A 21,977-nucleotide genomic window follows, 5' to 3' on the forward strand; every position below is an offset into this window, starting at 1 on the left:
TTTTCAGTTAAAAATTTCAACTCATATAGAAAGGTATAGATAGAAAAATTTTAGAGTTAACTACGTTATTAGTTCATTTGCATATGCAAAGGTCTTTGTGGTATTAATGTTTTGTGTTTCTTTTTTAAGTGTACTTAACATTACTGCAGTTTGATTATGTTAATTAAATTCTACATTAGTATTTTTGCCAATTCTGTAATAAAATAATTTTGCTTAATCATAGTTTGGTTTTGTATTTTTGTAGCTTTTTTATGCGTTTCAAGATGATCGTTATCTTTATATGGTGATGGAATACATGCCTGGTGGAGATCTTGTAAACTTAATGAGCAACTATGATGTGCCTGAAAAGTGGGCACGATTCTATACTGCAGAAGTAGTTCTTGCATTGGATGCAATCCATTCCATGGGCTTTATTCATAGGTAAAGATAAAAATGCTTTAAGTTTTTTCATTTGTTGAAAAGTGAAGCTGAAAAGTACTTAAAACCTTATTTGATTAGTATTTCAGACTCTAAATCCACTTACTCTCCTCCCATATGCTCTAAATGGTATTTCACAATTTAAAATTTTGAAATTCATAGTTTTGACAGTTGATTAATGTTGATATTTTGTTTTATTTATTATCCCTTAATATGGTTATATAGCTTTTATCTGGTATTCTAAACAGTAAAAATTATAGCTTCTTGGCCTTTTGGCTAAGATCAAGTGTAAAAAGTAAATATTATAAGCTAGTTTTCTAGTGACTGTGCCAGACTATTAAATTTTATATACAAAATTTGCTTTTGATTTATTTTTTATATACATTTAAAATATATATTTGTTTCTGATTAGTGAATAGGTCATATTTATTCATTAGAAGAATAATTTCATTTGTTTGCAAATACCAGTAGAATCCATTGCATAGTTGCTGTGCTAAGTGCCAGGGATACAAATAATAAAATGACTTAACCCTGTCCTGGGGTTATCATGTACTTTTCTATTTTGTGCCTTTATATTACTTTTTAATGTTTTTTTTTTTTGTGTGTGTGGTTATTCTCAATGATTGGATTTTCCTCTGGAATAATTGAAGTACTTAAAAGGACAGAGAACATATGACTTCTGATGCAGTATATATGAAGGAGTTTCCCTGATGAAGTTTAATTTATAAATATGGCTCGAGAGCACTAAGTAGCTCAAAGATGGCTTTATCTAGATAGAGGATACATGACCTACTATAAGCACCTCGTCTAATTTTTATCAGTGTCTAATCTGTTTCAGTAAAATCTGTTTCAGTAATACTCTCCTGTTTTTTTCCGCCCCCTCAGAGATGTGAAACCTGATAATATGCTGCTGGATAAATCTGGACATTTGAAGTTAGCAGATTTTGGTACTTGTATGAAGATGAATAAGGTTAAATAATTAGATTTTAATTTATTTTTTTCAATTCCCACTAGATGCTTTTTAGAAAACACTGTAGGAATTTACTAATCATAGCTTGACTAGTACAGAATTGATGTGAAATGTTTTATTTGTTGAAATAGATGCCATTGCTTCAATGTTGTATTAGTAATGTGTTACATGACTTTTTCCTGTCTATTAATTTCACAAATAATAACCAATGTTAAATTAGACTTTCATAAAAGTGAGATTTCAGTATTATGTATATTTTTAAGTGTTTTACTTCAGCCTTTTACTAGTATCTGGAAGATCTTACTACTTATTTTAGGAGTCAACCTTAAAATACCTGTCCTACTGTTTATGTAATAAATAGCATATACTTATCTGAAGGAGCAAGTAGACTATTTTATATTCAATTGAAACAGTTTATGTTCTTTGAAAGTTATAATTTCAGAATAATCTCCATGAAGTTGCATTATTATTTTAAAAGGAAATTAATTGGTTAGAAGGAAACATAAGAGTTTTTGTGTGGAAATTTAATTATAATTATGTTGCATTATAATTAACAAATATATAATCAATAACTAACAATATTGTATCATTTTTCTGCTTTTGGAGAGTGTTAAAATGCATATTAGATAGAAATTCATTGGGTTTAATGATTATATTTTTTCTCATACACATCATCATTTTTTTATTTGCATGGTCAATTCTTTGTTCTCTTTGAAATTTTTAACATGGTTGAATCAATTGACTTCCAGCAGCAAAACCAAAATTACCATTTATTTATTAATGGTGTCAAATGATTCATCCCACCAGGCACACAATCTCTTTGCATGGGCTTGTACACTGTTCTCTGCTATTAAGATGAGATCATAATGTTGCCCAAACTGGGACAGTAATAAATGGTGGCAGTGTGACTTTCTGATGAGTGTTAATTATTACGAAATAAGAATCATTAATATATCCATAACACACACACATAGTTATGAATATATTGCATATGTAAAATGTATATATGATTAAACTCTTTGTTAATTTTTGGCAAGTTTGCATTAGGTTTTTATATATTTTATCCAAACATTTAGAGGTAGTATTAAGAAGAAAATAATTTAAAATAAATGAAACTTTATATCCTAATTCAAATTTTGATCTGCCCCTTCTTAGGAAGGTATGGTACGATGTGATACAGCAGTTGGAACACCTGATTATATTTCCCCTGAAGTATTAAAATCTCAAGGTGGTGATGGTTATTATGGACGAGAATGTGACTGGTGGTCAGTTGGGGTATTTTTATATGAAATGCTTGTAGGTGAGTAAAGCATGGTTTCCCAAAACTTACCACTTGGCTTCTTCCAATAACATTGAGAGTACTTATTTTGTTTGTAGGAAGCAAACTGATGTAAATTTCCTTTGTGTTTTCAAAAGCTATTTAAAGGCTTAGAGCAATTTTGTGTTGTGTTGCTTTTTTTTATTTATTAAATGTGTGCTTTTAGTTTAATGAATATTTAATGCTCTTTAAACAGATAACATTAACTCTTTTCCTTTGAAACTGAGTTTTAAAACTGTATCTTGTTTTGCCTTTACATTTCCTATTGATTTTTTAGGTGATACACCTTTTTATGCTGATTCTTTGGTTGGAACTTACAGTAAGATTATGAACCATAAAAATTCACTTACCTTTCCCGATGATAATGACATATCAAAAGAAGCAAAAAATATTATTTGTGCCTTCCTTACTGACAGGTAAATATAGTCTTAATATTAACTCACCTCTTTATTTAAATATTTTGGGAGGTTTAATACTTTTAAATATTTCAATTTGAGATTCATTTTAATTAAAATTAACTTGTGTTAATTTTCAGTGTGTCCTTACAATGTCTGAAATGTGTATATCAAATTTACATTTTCATGTAAGGGCTATCTAAATAAATAAATAAATATATATAAATATATATATATATATATATATATATATATCCTGCTTATATCCTGATACACACACACACACACACAGTGCTTTAGGTGCTCACGATACAGAAATGAACAAGACACGTAGTCCCTATTCTCCACTGTCTCATAGTCCTTTGGGAGAAACAAACAAGCAAATCAGATATTTATCATACTGAGAGATAAGTATTCTGAGTTAAGTAATGTGTGCCACAGAACCAGAGTGGTTTCCTACTCCAGTCTGGGAGAATCAGTAAAGGTTTCTTGAAAAAATGTCATATTATACTAAAGCAACTTATCTTTTAACTCATTAAAAAAAATTGGAAGTCAAAGTGTTCTTATTGTTTATAAGCTAACTAGAGAACAAAGGACATTGAGTTTCTATTTCCAAATCAGCTTCGTAGCCACATATTTTAGACATTTTATCTCCATGCTCTCTGATGAGGACAGGTATCAATAACTTGTTCCTTTAAAGCTCTTGATTTTGTCATAATGTCAAGAGTTAGATGTCATTGATTTTTGATTGGTCAAAAATAATAGACTATAAAATGGAAATTTTACTGATAAATTTATTTTATGAAATGGGGCTTTATTTATATTTGAATGTCTGTATTAAAGGACATGTGGGACCAGAATTCACAGACCATATGCGTCTATATTATTTGCCCAAACTCTGTTGGTCTCATTGCTAATCAAGTGACATCTAATTATAATTAAAATTCATTTTATTATTTATTTTCATTATGACTTTAATACATGGGCAGTCCTCATTTGTGTTTCTCCTATTTAGATTTGTTGATCAATTTCCTTTTTTAAAAGTAATTAATTTAATTAAATCGAGGTATAATTAACATATAACTGATATATAACACTATTAGTTTCAGGTTTACAACATAATGATTTGATATTTGTATCATTAAGTGACTACCACAGTAACTCTAGCTAACTTCTGTTCCAATACATTTTATTTTATTTTTAAAGACTTATTTATGCATACAAAAACTGGGGTATGGGCCGGAGGTGCGAGAGGGTGAGAGGATTCACCAGAAACAGAGTTGGGGAGCAGAACAGGCAGATCTATTCAAATACACTGCCAAGGGGAGTAGTGGGCAAGACAGGAGAGGTCTGCTGTGTCATGTGGGTTAGCTTCATGCTTCCAGGGATCCAACTCGTGCTATAGTGGCAGGTGATAGCTTGATAGCACTGTCTTTAACCCCTGTGCCATCAGGGAGGTCCCCATGTTCTTATACATTTTAAATTTAAGGTAGTTTTTAAGAGTTTTTGTTAACTTCTGGTGTGAAATAAAGTTGTGGATTGCAAGAAATTTATAACTTTACTGTTAAAAAATCAAGAAAATGTATTTTATTGTGCTAATTAATCAAAGTGAGTGATTCATCAGGATTTTCACTGTCTAAAAGTTATGGAGTATCAACAAATAAATATGTTTGTTTCTATATTTTTAAAATATTTTAAAAATACTTTAAAATAATCTCAGTCAACTTATTTTTTATTTATGCTGAGAAGCAGTATAATTTCAAGGTGATATGGGAGAACTATATTTATCATTCTGCAGAGTTTTTATGTCCACAAATAAATCTGGGCAGGTTATAATAATACCTTAAATGACTAATAACTTTTGCCTTTCCTTTCTATTCAGAGAGGTGAGATTAGGGCGAAATGGTGTAGAAGAAATTAAACGACATCTTTTCTTCAAAAATGATCAATGGGCTTGGGAAACACTCCGAGATAGTAAGTTATATTTTACTGCACTTTTCAGCAAATATTTTAAAAGTAGTTTGGTAAATAGTCTGTTGAAACTGCCTTATAATATATGTAATATATACACTTGAGCCCCTTATCTGTGATTTTGCCTATTGTGGTTTCAGTTATCCACGGTCAACTGTAGTCCAAAAATATATAAGTATTTTGAGAGAGAGAAGGAGAGTTCACAGTCACATAACTTTTATTACAACATATTGTTAAAATTATTCTATTTTATTATTAGTTATTATTGTAAATCTCTTACTGTGCCTAATTTAATTTCAAATTTCCTATATGTATATATAGGAAAAACAACAGACTGTATAGGACTCTGTGCTCTCTATATTTTCAGGTATCCATGGGGAGTTCTTAGAACATGTCCCCCACAAATTAGAGGGGACTACTGTATATTATATCAAAATTCAGAATATACAAATGCTTTTTGGTTTAAAATTACATTTTAATATGCACTTAAAGAGGGAATATTGGATAATATTGAGAAAATTGCTCTGCTATTTCTCTGATATCCCACTCAAGATACTAAGATGCAATAGTAATAAACACATAATGAATTTGAGCTTAACAGTCATAATTTGATATTTACTCTCTATTTTATTGCTCTTTTAGACTTTAATATCTCATTGTAGAGAAAGATTATAGAGAGATTAAAATATAATTCTTTTGAAAAGTTATTCTTTGGTCTTTGCTAAAAATATACAGAAGTTCTATTAATTAGTATCAGAATTTAATTTGTATGAGTACCTAGGAAATGCAGATATATTTGATTTGAAGCTTGTAGTTCAAAAATAAGAATAGGCCATATGCAAGAAGTTCAAATTTTCAGTCACTTTAGAACATTTCCCTATTAAAAACCTAAATTGTAAAATATTTTCCAGAAAACCTTGTTTAGCATACCTGACTCAAAATTATAATGGCATTGAAAGTTCCCATCATCTTCATGGATTTGGGAGGTCAAGAATTTTTCTTTCCTTTTTTGAAATCTTGGGAATTTTTTCTCCTTTTCAAGCATCAGAAAAGGAATAATGAATATTAGTCCCTAACTTTAGCAATAGCAATGAATAGTTATAATGAAAGTGAATTCAGCTGTGTAGTGTTAGAAAGTAAGTATTTTGAAATTCAGAATTTGTCTTAAGGATTGCCTATCTTATTGAGAAAGTGAGAGTTAATTTTGGAGAGAAATTTTACTAATTTTGTTTAATTTGAAGAAATAGATCATGGAGATTTACCAGTATTAATGAAGTATACTAGCTATCATATATTTTTTTAAAAACACCTTTATATTGCCTCCAAGTATAATATATTGTACTAAGCTATAAAATTACCTAGAAGGAAACAGCATAAATAAGAAACTCTTTTGGAAATTAATAAATTATCCTACTACAGAGAATGATAGGAGCAGTTTAACCTTGAGGAAATTTATTAACTGTGTTTAAACAGGGAAATAAGGCAATTCTCCTCATGTAATTGTTACATCGTTCTTGTCTTCATTCTGTAAGAGAAACTTGTAAGAGAGATGTGAGTTGATGAAAAGCTTTGTTTTTTATTGAAGTTATGCTCTTAGTAAAGTTTTAAAAAGTCTGAAAACATACAAATATGATTATAAATCTGATTGGAATCTAAGAGGGGACTGAAGAAAATATAAAGTATCTCTTGTATTGCTCTAAATTCCTTCTCAAAATAATGCACAAATAACTACAGCAGGTATCAAACCAGCAAAAGCTCTTTGCCTTGTGGAACTCTTTTTTTTTTTTTTTGTCTTTTTAGATTTTTTTTAATTTGACAAAGTTTCTTATGAGCTATCAGTTATGCATGAAATGAGCTTTGGATTGCAGGCCTACTTGCTCTTTTTTAAAAAAAATTTTAAATAATTTTTTACATCATTTTTCCATTTTTAAACAATAATTGCTTCCCCCCACCTCCTCAGGTGTAGCCCCCATAGAATTTCCTTTATCAATGCACCCATGTACCATCACCTCAGTACCCTGTGCTTCTGCCCCCTACCCTCTCCCACCTCCTCTCCTGCATTATGTCTCTGATTTATAATTGTCTGTTTTTGCTTTGTTGTGTTTTGTACTGTTAATATTTTTTACACTGATGTCTTATTGGTTCCCCTATATTCCTGCTATAAGTGAAACCATCCGATATTTTTCTTTTTCCTTCTGGCTTATTTCACTGAGCATAATTCCTTCTAGTTCCATCCACATTGCTGGGAATGGCATGAGTTTATCTTTTTTGATTGCTGAATAATATTCCATTGTGTGTATACACCACATCTTCTTGATCCAGTCATCTATTTTTGGGCATTTGGGTTGTTTCTAGGTTTTATCTATTGTAAATAGTGCTGCAGTAAACATAGGGGTACAGGTGGTCTTTTGAATCAATGTTTTTGTGTCCTTTGTGTAGATCCCTAGAAGTGGAATTGCCAGGTCATATAGCTTTCCATAGTGGTTGGACCAGTTTGCACTCCCACCAGCAATGTAGGAGAGTTCCTTTTTCACCACATCCTCTCCAACATTTGTAGTTGCTTGTTTTTTTGATATGTGCCATTGTTTTTTTATTATTATTATTCTTTTCTCTTTTCTTTTTTTAAAATTTTAAAATTTTATTTATTTATTTTTGATATGTGCCATTCTTACTGATGTAAGGTGGTATCTCGTTGTGGTTTTGATATTCACTTCCTGATTATAAGGGATGTTGAACATTTTTTCATATACCTGTTGGCCATTTGCATTTCCTGTTTGGAGAAATGTGTTTTAAGTTCTTCTTCCCATTTCTTGACTGGATTGTTTATTTTGTTTTTGTTGAGTCATGTGGATTCTTTGTGTATCTTTGTACTCAGTCCCTTAGTTGAATGGAGTGTAAAGATCTTTTTTCCTGATGAGTGGGGTATCTCTCTCTTTTGGTTAATGTCTCTTTTGCTGTACAGAAGCTTTTCAGTTTGATGTAATCCCAGGTGTTTATCTTTTCCTTGACTATCTTTGCTTTGGGTGATGAGTCTTTAAAGATGTTATTGCGATGTATGTCGTGTAGTGTTTTACCTATATTTTGTTCTATATATTTTATGGTTTCAGGTCTTATGTCCAGTTAGTTCCCTTATCCATTTTGAGTTGATTTTTGTGCACAGTGAGAGGTAGTGTTCTAGTTTCATTTTTTTGCATGTGGTGGTCCAGTTTTCCCAGTACCATTTATTGAACAAACTGTCTGTGTTCCATTGTATGTTCTTTGCTTCGTTGTCAAAGATCAGTTGTCTTTGTAAGTGTGGTTTATTTCTGTGCTCTCTGTTCGGTTCCATTGGTCTGTGTGTCTGTTTTTGTTCTAGTACCAAATTGTTTTAATTATTATGGCTTTGTAGTATAACTTGAAGTTTGGAAGTGTGATACCTCACTGTGATACCTCCTTTCTCCTTTGTTTTCATCAGTAGGACTTTGGCTATTTCTGGTTCTTTTTTTTTTTTTTTTTTTTTTTTTGTGGTTCCATATGAATTTCATCAGTATTTGTTCTATTTCTTTGAAGAATGTCATTAAGATTTTTATTGGAATAGCGTTGAATCTGTGTATTGCTTTTGGTAGGATGGACATTTTAATTATGTTAATTCTTCCTATCCATGAGCAGGGAATGTCTTTCCATTCTTTGTGTCTTCTTCAGTTTTTTTTTTTTTAAGATTTTTATTCATTTATTCACTCATTCATTCATTCATTCATTCATTCATTTATTTATGCAAGCACTGGGTACAGTCAGAAGCACAGGAGGGTGAGAGAATTCACCAAAGACAGAGCCGGGAGCAGAGCAGGCAGAAGGACCGAAGTACACTGCTGAGGGGAGCAGTGGGCGGCAGGAGAGGTCTGCGCGCCATGTGGGACCCTCCTCCGGTGGCCTGGGAGCAGCCGGGGATCGAACCGGTGCTGCAGAGGCTGCGGGCAACCCCGCAACCCAGTACTCAACCTCTGCGCCACCGGGGAGGCCCTTCAGTTTCTTTTTTTTAAAAAATATTTTATATAATTCTTACATCATTTTTCACTTTTGCACAATGTATGCATTTTCATTTTGGTTATATTCCCCATACAGTTGCACCCCCCCCTTATTTTGACCCTAATTCTTCCTCTTCCCCCCTCCCCACCTTCTTCAGTTTCTTTTAACAGTGTTTTATAATTTTCTTTGTATAGGTCTTCACCTCTTTTGTTAGGTTTATTCCCAAGTATTTGATTTTTTTTTTGTTTCAATTATAAAAGGGATGGTTTTCTTGATTTCTTCTTCTTCAGATTGATTGTGTATAGGAAGGCTACTGATTTTTGTGTGTTGATTTTGTATCCTGCTACTTTACTGAACTGGTTGATTATTTCTAGTAGTTTTTCTGTGGTTTTTAGGGTTCTCTACTTATATTATCCTATCATCTGCAAATAGTGATAGTTTTACTTCTTCTTTCTCTATTTGGATTCCTTGTATGTTTTTCTCTTGTCTTATTGCCCTGGGTAGAACCTGCAGTATTATATTGAAGAGCAGTGGTGAGAGAGGACATCCTGTCTGTTCCTGATCTTAAAGGAAAGGCCTTCAGCTTTTCACCATTGAAAATAATATTGGCGATGGGTTTGTCGTATATGGCTTTTATCATGTTAAGTTATATTCCTTCTATCCTGAGAATTTCAAGGGCCTTCATCATAAATGGATGTTGAACTTTGTCAAATGCTTTCTCAGCATCTGTTGATATGATCATATGGCTTTTATTTTTCTTTTTGTTGATGTGTTGGATTACACTGTTTTCGTATGTTGAACCATCCTTGTGCCCCTGGGATGAATCTCACTTGATTGTGGTGTATTATCCCTTTGATGCATTGTTGGATTCTGTTGGCAAGGATTTTGTTGAGGATTTTTGCATCAGTGTTCATTAGGGAGATTGGCCTGTAATTTTCTTTTTTTGTGCTGTCTTTGTTTGGTTTTGGTATTAGTGTAATGTTGGCTTTGTAGAATGTATTTCGAAGTATTCCTTCTTTTTCAATTTTTTGAGTTTGTGTAGGATAGGCACTAATACACTGCTGAATGCTTGGTAGAATTCATTTTTGAAGCCATCTGGACCTGGGCTTTTGTTTTTGGGGAGTGTTTTGATTATTGCCTCAATTTCGCTGCTTGTAATTGGTCTGTGTAGTTGTTCTATTTCTTCTTTGTCCAGCTTTGGATGATTATATTGTTCTAGGAATTTGTCCATCTCTTCTAGGTTGTTGAATTTGTTTGCATATAACTGTTCATAGAAATCTCTGATGATTCTTTTGATTTCTACTGAGTCTGTTGTGATTTCTCCTGAGTCTGTTGTGATTTCTCCTCTTTCATTTATAATCCTATTTATATGTGTTTTCTTCCATTTTTTCTTTGTGAGCCTTGCTAGAGGTTTGTCTATTTTGTTTATTTTTTCAAAGAACCAGCTTTTGGTTTCATTGATCTTTTGGATTGTTTTTTTAATTTCCGTTTCATTTATTTCTGCTTTGATTTTTATTATTTCCTTTCTTCTACTGGCTTTCAGGGTTTTTTTGTTGTTCTTTTTCTAGTTCTTTAAGATGTGATAGGTTGTTTCTTTGAGTTCGTGTTTCTTGATGTGAGCCTATATTGCTATATATTTTCCTCTTAGTACTGCTTTTGCTGCATCCCATACATTCTGGAAAGTGGTGTCCTCCTTGTTGTTCAACTCAAAGTATTTTTTAATTTCTTCTTTGATCGCCTCATTAGTCCAGTGGTCTTCGAGTAGTGTGGATTTCGATCTCCATGAAGTGGGAGGGTTACTTGTTTTCTTTTCTTGATTTATTTCTAGTTTTGATGCCTTTATGAATAGAGAAAATAGTTGGAATGATTTTGATCTTCACATATCTGTTGATTTGTCTTCAAGTATCTGTTGTTTGTCTTGTGGCCCAGTATGTGATCAATTCTGGACAATGGTCCGTGCACACTTGAGAAAAATGTGTACTCAGATTTTTTTAGGTGCAGTATCCTCTAGATGTCTGTTAAGTCCATGAGTTCTATGTCTTTATTTAGGGCTCTAGTGTTTTGTTTATTTTTTTATCTCATTGATCTGTCCATTGGTGAGAGTGGGGTGTTGAAGTCTCCCACTATATATGTTTTTTTTAAGGTTCTTTTTTTTCTTTTTTATACAAGAACCGGGGTACAGGCCAGATTTGCAGGAGGGTGAGAGGATTCACCAGAGACAGAGCAAGGAACAGAACAGGTAGACTGACGAAATACACTGCTGAGGGGAGCAGCTGGCACGACAAGAGAGGTCTGCCGCACCATGTGGGACCCTCGCTGGCCTGCCGGTATCGAACCGGCTCTGCAGAGGCTGCGGACAGCTTCACAGCGCTGCACTCAACCACCTGTGCCACCAGGGGAGGCCCTATGTATTTTCTTTAATGTCTGTTTTCAGAGCTGATAATAAATGTCTAAAATATTTTGGTGCTCCTTCATTTGGTGAGTATATGTTGATAAGTGTTATTCTTCCTGGTGTATTGTCCCCTTGATCATAATGTAGTGTCTGTCTTTGTCTCTTTTTACCTTTTTTAATTTGAAGTCTGTTTCATCTGATATAAGTATAGCTGTCCCTGCCTTCTTTTTTTGGTCCATTTGCTTGTAGGATTGTTTTCCAACCTTTTATTTTCAGTCTGTGTTCATCTTTTGTGGTTAAATATATTTCCTGGATACAGCAGAATGTTGGATTTTGCTTTTTAATCCAGCCTGTTACTCTCTATCTTTTTATTGATGAGTTTAATCCATTTACATTTAGAGTTAATATTGATATGTTGGCATCTGTATTTGCCATGTTGTTTGTCTTCTTTGTAATTTAATTCCTTCTTTATTCTGTTCTTGTTCATTCCTCTGTTGGTTTTGGCTTTAGGACTTCTTGTAGAATTTTTTGGAGTGGGGGTTTAGTTGTTATGAATTCTTGGAGTGTCTGTTTGTCTGAGAAGGTCCATATTTTTTCTTCATAGAGGAAGGAGAGCTTTTCAGGGTATTCTTGGTTGGCATTTGCTGTGTTGAAGTTTGTTGAATATGTTATTTCATTCTCTTCTTGCCCGTAGTGTTTCTTCAGAGAAGTCTGAAGTTAACCTGATTGGTTATCCCATATAAGTTATCGGTTTCTTCCCCCTTGCCCGTTTCATTATTTTTTCCTTGTCTTGGATTCTTGCAAGCTTTCCTATTATGAGCCTTGCTGTAGTTTTCTTTTCATTGTGGTAATTGGATGTTCTTCTTGCTTCCTGTATGTCTATATTCATCTCCTTTTTCATGTTTGGGAAGTTTTCTTCAATTATCGCCTCAAATAATTTCTCAGTTCCTTTGTCTCTCATCTCACCTCTGGAATGCCTGTAACTATTACATTTCTTCTCCTCATGGAGTCTAATATCGAAGAATGTCTTCATGTTTCTCCCTTTGCATTTCTTTCTCTCTTTTTTTTTTTTTTTGGCTCCTTTTATTTCTGTATCTTTCAGAGTACTCCATTCTTTCATTTCATCGATTTTGTTTTCATTGCTTTTCGCAGAGTTCTTTATCTCCTCTAGTAGTATTTTAATCTCCTGCATTTCTTTTATTTCCTTTCTTGAAGTCTCAATTTCGTTCTTCAGTGATTATTTGTCTCAAATCATTTTTTTCTTTTCATTTTCTTTCTACTTTTTAATCATGATGATCATTAACCCTTTGCACTCGGAACCATTTTACGATATTTTGATTTAATTTCTTGTGCCATTTCAAGATAAAACTTCAGGGAAACATGCATGTCTCAAAAAGTTGCGTTGAAATAATCTTAATTCCCCGTAATCACTAATAAATTGCAATGTCCCCTGAGAGGGGACATCCGAGTGATATGCTAGAATTCCGATGTCTCCTGAGAGAGGACATGCAAGAGTGCAAGAGGACAGCGGAGTGCAAAGGGTTAATTCTCTATTTGACAGGCCAAGAAGTTCTTCCATGTCATTGTTGAGCTCTGGTGACTGTGTGTGTGTGTGTGGGTGGGTGGGTGGTGTGTCCTCTTGCGGGCTTGCTTGGTTATTTATATTTTTCCTTCTCTCTGCTGTTTGCTTTCTAATTAGCTCTGTGCGTTTGTGACGGTGTGCCACTGGTGTTGAGGGGCTTCTATTTGGGGTGCTCCTTCAGTGGTATTGGAAACTGTTTACCAGACCGAGTCCAGCACTGTATGCCAAAACCCCACCAGGGCTTGATGCTGTGTTGTTGGGCACTGTCCCTTACAGTTCCCTCCCTCTGTATTTACTCAGTTCCAGCAGAGAATCAGCTAGCTGGTGATTTTGTTCTTGTCCCTAGGTGGCGCCAGAGACCTTTACTTGATGACCTGTGCTGTTTCTCAGTGGTTCCCTGAGAAACGGATGCGGGGAGGGGAACACCTCAACACAGGGACTCTTGTTCAAGCTGGGTGCTTTGTCTGCCCCATGCTCATCCAGTGCTGTGCCAGCAGCTGTATGGCTCCCATGCCCTGAATTCTGTGCTCTAGGTCTCAGTTCCAGGGCTATCAGATCCAAAATGCTTGCTGTTGGGCCTCCCTGGTGGCACAGCGGTTGAGCGCTGGGTTGCGAGTCTGTCCGCAGCCTCTGCAGTGCCGGTTCGATCCCTGGCTGCTCCCCAGCCACCGGAGGAGGATCCCACATGGTGCGCAGACCTCTCCTGCCGCCCGCTGCTCTCCTCAGCAGTGTACCTCGGTCCTTCTGCCTGCTCTGCTCCCCACTCTGGCTCTGGTGAATTCTCTCACTCTCCCGCGCTTCTGACTGTACCCAGTGCTTGTATAAATAAAAATAAATAAATCTTTAAAAAAAAAAAGCTTTCTGTCACCCTGTGCTGTGCCCACTGTTAAGGCGGGTCCCACACCCAGGATCCTGTGCTTGGCTCTCAGTTCCAGAATGGGGTCTTGCTCCACACCTTGTTTCCCGTCTTACCCCAGTTTGCATGCCCCACCCTCTCTCAGAGCCTGACCATGGTGGTTTTGGGATCCCTGGCTTCCAACTATCAGGAAGTTAGTGATTTTGTTCTGGTCACTAGGTGGCACCAGAGAACTTATCTAGGATCCTTCCAAAACTGCGTTTTTCCCTGTAGGTCTCTGGGGAATAGAGTGGGGGTGGTGTGGAGCCCCTTAGTGGCGTGGGGGAGCTATGTCTGTCCCATGCCCCACTGTCGTGGGGAATCCCAGGCACCGAATTTCGAGCCCCGGTTCTCAGTTCTGAAGCCCTCAGATCCAGGATGGGGATGGTAGCCCAGTTCAGTGTCCGCAGAATGTCGCCTTTTGCACCCCGCGCCTGTGCCCAGGCGCCTGGTTTTTGACTACTCAGTGAGGGTGATTCACCTCAGTGACCGTTCACAAGTGTCTCCCCATGAACCTAGTCTCGGGGATGTGGGGACCTGGGAACCTGTGATCTGCGTATGCTTTTCCAGAGGGCATGCTTTTCCGCACAAGCTTACAGGCTGGCTTTGGGCTATTAGCAGGTCTCTCTGCAGAGTCCTTCTCTTCCTCTAATGGCGCCCAGAGCCGTTAGCTCACCACAGTGGCGATTCCTGCATGGTTCTCCACAGTTCCCATCCGCGTGGTGCGGTGTCTGCTGTAGTTCCTTTCCACTCATTGTCCCGCTTGATCTGTAGTGTGTTCTTGTTCTTGTTGTTTTTGTTTTTTATTTTTCCTTTTCCTCCTTTCTGTTGGTCGGAGTGTGCCGGCTTTGTGGGTGGGGGAGGGCAGCAGGCTTCTGAGCTTTCATTCCTTCTAGTCCTCTTTTATGGCCACTTTTCCTCTTCTGGCACTTTGACAGAGTCGCTGTTTATCTTCTGTGTCCCGGTTCTCGCAGGGACCTGCCGCTTTTCCTCCCTGTAACTTTTTTTTTTAATGGGAGGACTTACTGGCAGCGTTCCTCAGCCCCCCCCCCCGTGTTGATCCTCTCCCTAGTTTTATTTAAAAAGACTCCACTGCCCAAATGCCCAAAAATAGATGACTGGATCAAGAAGATGTGGTACATATACACAGTGGAATATTACTCAGCAATCAAAAAGATAAACTCATGCAATTTGCGGCAACATGGATTTGCACTGGAAGGGATCATGCTCAGCAAAATAAGCCAGAAAGAAAAAGAAAAAGACCGGATGGTCTCGCTCATAGCAGGAATTTAGAAGACCTAAATACGGGACCAGGAAAAAGACTAATTATAATAAAGTAAAAATCAAAATCAACAAGCAACTATAAACCAGAGACACACTGCGGGGGGGGGGGAGGAATTAGGGTCAGAATAAGGGGAGGATTGTATGGGGACTATAACCAAGATGAAAATGCATGCATTGTACAAAAATGAAAAATGATGTAAAAATATATATAAAATAAAATAAATTATGAAAAGTGAAAAAATATAAAAATAAATAAAAAGACTCCACTGGGTGAAGCAGGTTGAGCAGGGGCAGAGATGGTGCTGACTGGTCACCACTATGGCACAAGTAGGGACAGCACTAGGAAAGCTGCCTTGTGGAACTCTTAGTCTCGTAGAATTGGAGAGTCTAAATCAATGACAATTTATGATATGATTATACCTCTTTTATATAACATTGATGAAAAGGGTAGTGAATTACTTCATTTATGTAAATTTTATTTCAAGAATTAATATATTTGGTGATTTTATTAGGTTATTGTTGCTTTCTACCTCTTAAAAATCTGTATTATCATCTGTGGTTTTGTTGTAGTATGCTTATATTTAGCATACTTATAAACATTTTGCTATCTTTTTTTTAATCCGAATAGCCCCTATTTTGTGGTTATTAAAAAGGAAAAAATGAAGTCTGCAGAACTTTTCTTTCTTACCACTCTTCTTACCCCTTCTCTACTTCCCACCCCTAAAATACCAAGAATGCTTTTATTCTGAGCTGACCTCACTGACCTAAGTTTAAAAAAATTATATAACACAATTCTTTGTATTTTTTTCTTTAGACTCTCCAATTTTCTTTGGCAGATTTGCTTACTTTTTAGTAAATAATCCTTTTGATTGTTTTACAACTTACATGTCTACAGATTGCAGTGACACTCTTTACCATCTGTTCCTTGGTGTGGGAACTGGTAAAAACTAGTTTGATTTTTAGCAGAATTTCCATGAATTTCTTACTCTTAATTTAGAGACAAAAAGTGTTAAGATTGTAAAATTACTTTTTCCACTCATTTGAAATAGAGGTGAAGAAGTGACAAGAGATTAAAGATAGAATGCTGAAGAAATGAAAAGCCTTTTGCACACCATTGTTCAGAGAAATATCTTTCACAAAACTTGCTACAGGTCACACTGCTAGGAAATGACAGTGCCAGTATAATGGTCATAGTCTCTCTGAATCCAGAATTGTTCATCTTCTGGAATACCATGTACCTTTTAAAGATTTCCAGTATTAGAAATGTAGGGAATTGACATTTGTTGGCAGTTTATTTGGGGCAACGTAACATTTATTATATAAAGTAGCATTATCAAATATTATGTTAAGTGTAATGCTTGCAAAGCTTTACCATTCTTGATCTCACTAAGATAAGATATTACCATTACTCTTGTAACCTATAGCTGGTGGGAAATACACAAAATGATAACACTGGTAACACTGTCAGCTCATGTACTAAATTTTCAGTTTAGTTAAAAACAAACAAAATTCATTATCTGTATGCACATATATACTTTTTTGGGTTATGTGTATTAAGTAAGCCTAGAATTTCTCTTTTAGAATTTTACATTCCAGTGGGATAAATGATTAGTATAGACTATGGATAAAGAATTTAAGGACTAGCAAATTTCAGAGAGTTAGACTCATTTAGACTTTTTTAGCATTTTATTATATTCTTTTAAGAAAAAAACTTAAAGAAAAGTTATCTTTTTCTTGTGAATTAGAGATAACTTAAAATCATTCCAATCATTTTTAAGTGTACAGCTTCAGTGCAATAAGCATCTTTACATAGTTGTGCAGTCATCACCATCATCTTATCTCCAGAACTTTTTCTTAATCCCAAACTAAATCTCTATACACATTAAACCAAATTTCAAAGATATAGAAGATAAGTTCTTCCTATCAGATACAGAGTTTAAAACTGCCATGTTAGAGAGAAATTCAAAGAAATGGAAGAACATTGAGAAAACAGAATAACAAATGTCCTTAGGAGTTAAAAAAAAAAAAGCAGAAGATGAAAATGAAGCTCTCAATAAGGTTATAGTTTAGATTCAGGATATAAAGAGAAATATGAGAGATGAAAAATTTAGAAGAAAGTCACAGAAGTAGAGTTTATCAAATGGAAGAACAAGTCAGTGTAATTGAAGATGCAAATGAACAAGCGGCAGGTAGGAAAGGAAAAAGAAACAGTAAAAAAAAATGAAGAAACACTGGAATTTTCTGACTCTATGAGTATAGGCAGCAGAAGAAGGATGGGAGAGAGAGAGAAAGGAACGGAAAATGTATTTTAAGAAATAATGGAGAAAACTTCTCAAACCTAGAGAAGGGAGTAAATGTATAAATCTAGGAAGCTAAAAGAGCCCTGGGTTGTCCAAACAAAGTCAGAGCTACACCAGAGCATACAGTAGTGAAACTTCCAAGAGTTCAAGACAAAGAAAGTATTGAAGCTGTCAATGAGGAAAAAGCAGAATTATACACCATGACCAAGTGGGATTCATACTAGGAACACAAGGGTAGTTCATATTTCCAAAAATAAATCAGTGTAATTCATCATCAACAAAAATAAAGATTAAAATCATATGATCATATTAGTGCTGAGAAAGCATTTCATAAGACCTAAGATCCATTTATGTTGAAAAATGGGGCATAAATGGAACATGTCTTAACCTAAGGCCGCTTACCGCAAACTCACATCTAATATTCTCAGTGGTGGAAAACTGAAAGCTTTTCCAGTCAGGTCTGCTACAAGCAAGGATGCCCACTTGCACCATTACTATTCAACGTATTGAATAGTATTTGGAAGTCCCAGCTAAAACAATTAGACAAGAAAAAGATGTTCAGGTTTCCTATTTCTTCACTATGCATCTTGAATAATGCTACAGTTCTAAGAATTTGTCTACCTCTTCTAGGTTATTGAATTTGTTAGTATATAGATACCATAGTAGTCTCTAACTGTCCTCTAAATTTTTGTGGTATCTGTTATTTCTCCTATTTCGTTTTTGGTCAGTTGATTTCAATTTTGATACCTTTATAGTCTGAGAAGATGCTAGATACAATTTCAGTCTGTGTGAATTTGTTAATATTTATTTTGTGACCCATAATGTGGTCTGTTCCAGAGACTGTCCCATGTGCACTTGAGAAAAAATTGTATTCTGCCTTTTGGGTGTGCAGTGTTCTGTAAATGTCTACTGGGTCCATATGGTCTAATTCTGTGTAAAGCTATTGTATCACTGTTTATTTTCTGTCTTGTTGATCTATCCATTGTGGAGAGTGGGGTATTGAAGTCTCCTCCCACAGATGTGTTTTTTCCAGCCTGTTTTATGAGTTACTTTAGCTGCCTAATGTATTTTGGTGCTCCTTCATTTGTTGGGCATATGTTGATGAATGTTATATCTTCTTGACATATCATTCCCTTATCATTATGATCATTATGTAGTGTCCACCCCTGTCTATTGTTACCTTTTTAAACTGGAAATCTATTATATTTTGTCTGATTGAAGGGTGGCTGTCCTTCTTTCTTTTGAGAGTTTACTTCGGAAATAGAAGGTTGGATTCTATTTCCTAATCCAACTAGATACTCTATGTCTTTTAATTCCTGAGTTCAGTCTACTTAGATTTAGAGTGACTATTGACATGTGATAGCCTGTTGCTGATGTTTTATTCTTAATTTTTATGTGTCAGTCTATTTTCTTATTCACATTTTTGTATATGTTCTTCTCTTTGAGAAGGTATATATGTTCCTCCCTTGGAAAAGTAGTTTAGTGTTTGCAAACTTCTTGAGTTTTTCTATGTCTGAAAATGCCTTTATTTCTCCCTCATATTTGCAGTATAATGTTTTCTTGGCTGGCAATTTTTATCATTAAGTATTTGGAACGCATTGTTCCATTCTCTCTTCATTCATAGTGTTTCTTTAGAAAAGTCTGATGTTAACCTGATTGTGGTTAACAGTCTACTTCTTCCCCTCTGCCAGCTTCAATATTCTTTTATACTTTGTTCAGAATTCTTGGATGTTTTATTAATATATATCTTAGTTTTGGCCTCATTTTATTTAGGTATGCTGGGGTTCTTTTAGCTTCCTGGATTTGTACATTTATTCTCTTCTCTAGGTTTGGGTAGTTTTCCTGTATTTCTTGAATTACATTTTCTGTTTCTTTCTTTCCTGTCTGGTATCCATTTTTCTTGTGTTGCCTTTCTTCATGGAGTTGAATAATTCTTGGAGTGTTTCTTCATATTTTTTCACTTTGTTTCTCTTTCCTTTTCTACTTGGTTTCTTTGTACATTTGCATCATCGGTAACAGTAACTCATTCTCCCAATTTATCTTTTCTACTTCTGTGACTTTCTCCTGAATTAGTCATATTCTGTTTTTCTCTTTAAATCCTAAAACTCGGGCCTCCCTGGTGGCGCAAGGGGTTGGGACGCAATCTGTGGAGCTTTCCTCAGCTACTGCAGCGCAAGTTCAATCCCCGGCCAGGGAGCTGCCCACATGGCACAGCAGATCTCTCCTGACTCGCCCGCTGCTCCCCTAAGCAGTGTGTTTCAGTTGATCGGCCTGTTCTGTCCCCGCTTTGTCTCTGGTGAACCGTCTCACCCTCTGCATCTCTGGCATGTGCCCCAGTTCTGTATGCATAAATAAATAAATCTTTTAAAAAAAAAATCCTAAAACTCCATTTTTATATTATTTAGAGCTTCATTTTCTGTGTTCAGTTAATTGATTTTATTTCTTAGGACATTCTTTTGTTTTTCTCTGTTTTTTCTCCCATTTTTTTGAATTTATCATGGTAATTTTAACTACTGTATTTGATGGAAGAACATATTTTCCAAATCTTTGAAATTGGGTGGGTTCTGGATATTTGTTCTTTCTCTGTCTTATATTATTCCTTGAGGACCCATGTTGTCATTTGTTGGATTTTACCTTCTCCCCATTATTTGCTTTGGGGTCCAGATACTGTAGATGGGGCTTCGTATAGGCATGACTCTTTTCCCCTTCACTGGTCAGAAGTCTCACCTGTTTGTGCAAACAGCTGGTTGGGCCTCACTAGAAGTCACAGGCTTATGACTACTCTGGCACCTCCTCTGGCACTGGTCCAGGGCCTCACTAGTTTGGGTGGACACTGATGGAGTCTTGCAGGAATTTGTGAGGCCTCTGGCTGCATGCACCCTTTAAAGTACATTATGAAGCAATAATAATTAAAACAGCCTGGTACTAGAATAAAAACAGGCATGCAGACTAATGTAATAGAATTGAGAGCCCAGAAATTAATCCACTAACTATATAGCCCGTTAGTCTGTGATAAAGGGGCCAAGACCATACAGTGGAACAAAAGTAGTTTCTTCACTAAATGGTATTGGAAAAACTGAACAGCTGTATGCAAAAGAATTATACTTGACCACTCTATCTAACCATATGCAAAAATCAACTCAAAAACGGATAAAAGACTTGCATGGAAGGCGTCAAGCCATAAACTACATAGAAGAAGACATAGGCAAAACATTTCATTACTTAAACTTCAGTGATGTCTTCAGGAATTCATCCCCCCAACAAGGAAAACATAAGTGAACATAAACAACTCAGACTATATCAAACAAAAAAGCTTCTGCGCAGCAAAAGAAACTGCAAAATGAAAAAACAACCTACTGAATAGAAAATATTTGTACACTATATATATGACAAGGGACTTACGTCAGAGATCTACAGAGCGCTCATACAATGCAATAGAGAGAAAACAAATAACCCAATCAAAAAATGGGCAGAAGATATAAAGAGACACTTCTTCAAAGAAGACATCAGATTGCATATAAACACATGAAAAAATGTTCATCATCACTAATCAGGGAAATGCAAACCAAGACCACAATGAAATACCTCCTCAACCTGTGAGAATGGCTCGTATTGAAAAGATCAGAAAAAACAAACCCTGCTTAGGATATAGAATAAAGGGAATCCTCTTTTGCTGATGGTGGAGATGCAGACTGGTCCAGCTCTTATGGAAAGCAGAATGGAGGTGTCTCAAAAGATTACAGATGGATCTGCTATATGGCCTAGTAATTCCACACAGGCATGTATCTGAAAAATTCAATAGTACTAATTCAAAAGGAGACTTGTATCCCATGTTTTTTGCAGTGTTGTTTACAATAGCCAACTTACGGCAAAAGCCTAAGGGCCCAAAAAGAGATGATTTGATCAAGAAGATATGATGTATATATACAATGGAATATTATTCAGTAGTCAAAAGATAAAATCCCTGGTAATTGGGGTGATATATGTGGAGTAGAAGGGATAAAGCTAAGTGAAGTAAATCAGAAGGAGAAAGATAAATACTGGATGGTGTCACTTACATCTGCAATATAGAGGAACCAAACTAAGGGCCAGATACAGACAAGCTTAAAAAGTAACCCTTGAAAGCTGACAATAGAACTGAAACTTACAGAGGGGTAAGGGGTGTGGGAAAACAAAGACTGAAGGAGGCACAATGGATTATGGTCATGGACTATGGGTGATTTGGTGGTGGGTTCACTACAGTGGTGATACCTGATAGTGGGTTCCTATTGTTACCCCAAATTTAAAAAGTTTAAAAATATTTTTAATTGAAAAAAACTATTCTTCAATAGTATCATATATAAAAAAACTAAATTTATCAGAAGCTATAAAAGAATATGCACCCAAACTAGCTCTGCTGCCTTTTAAAATCTTACTTGCATGATAATTTTAATGCAGGATTTCTCAAT

At 35.4% G+C, this 21,977-nt stretch overlaps 1 protein-coding gene across 2 annotated transcripts in view; it reads left to right on the plus strand.

Annotated features, from left to right (window-relative positions):
• Positions 1-21,977, plus strand: part of ROCK1 (Rho associated coiled-coil containing protein kinase 1) — a 129,766-nt gene that overhangs the window by 52,824 nt on the left and 54,965 nt on the right. For both annotated transcript variants that reach the window (XM_037508756.2, XM_037508755.2), the window contains exons 5-9: positions 245-420; positions 1,303-1,387; positions 2,543-2,687; positions 2,983-3,121; positions 4,983-5,074. In XM_037508756.2, coding sequence (XP_037364653.2) covers positions 245-420; positions 1,303-1,387; positions 2,543-2,687; positions 2,983-3,121; positions 4,983-5,074 — 637 coding nt within the window. The remainder of the gene's footprint in view (positions 1-244; positions 421-1,302; positions 1,388-2,542; positions 2,688-2,982; positions 3,122-4,982; positions 5,075-21,977) is intronic.

This window comes from Talpa occidentalis, unplaced genomic scaffold (genome assembly GCF_014898055.3).
Source record: "Talpa occidentalis isolate TD23 unplaced genomic scaffold, MPIMG_talOcc4v2.1 talOcc4.13, whole genome shotgun sequence".
Lineage (NCBI taxonomy): Eukaryota > Metazoa > Chordata > Mammalia > Eulipotyphla > Talpidae > Talpa > Talpa occidentalis.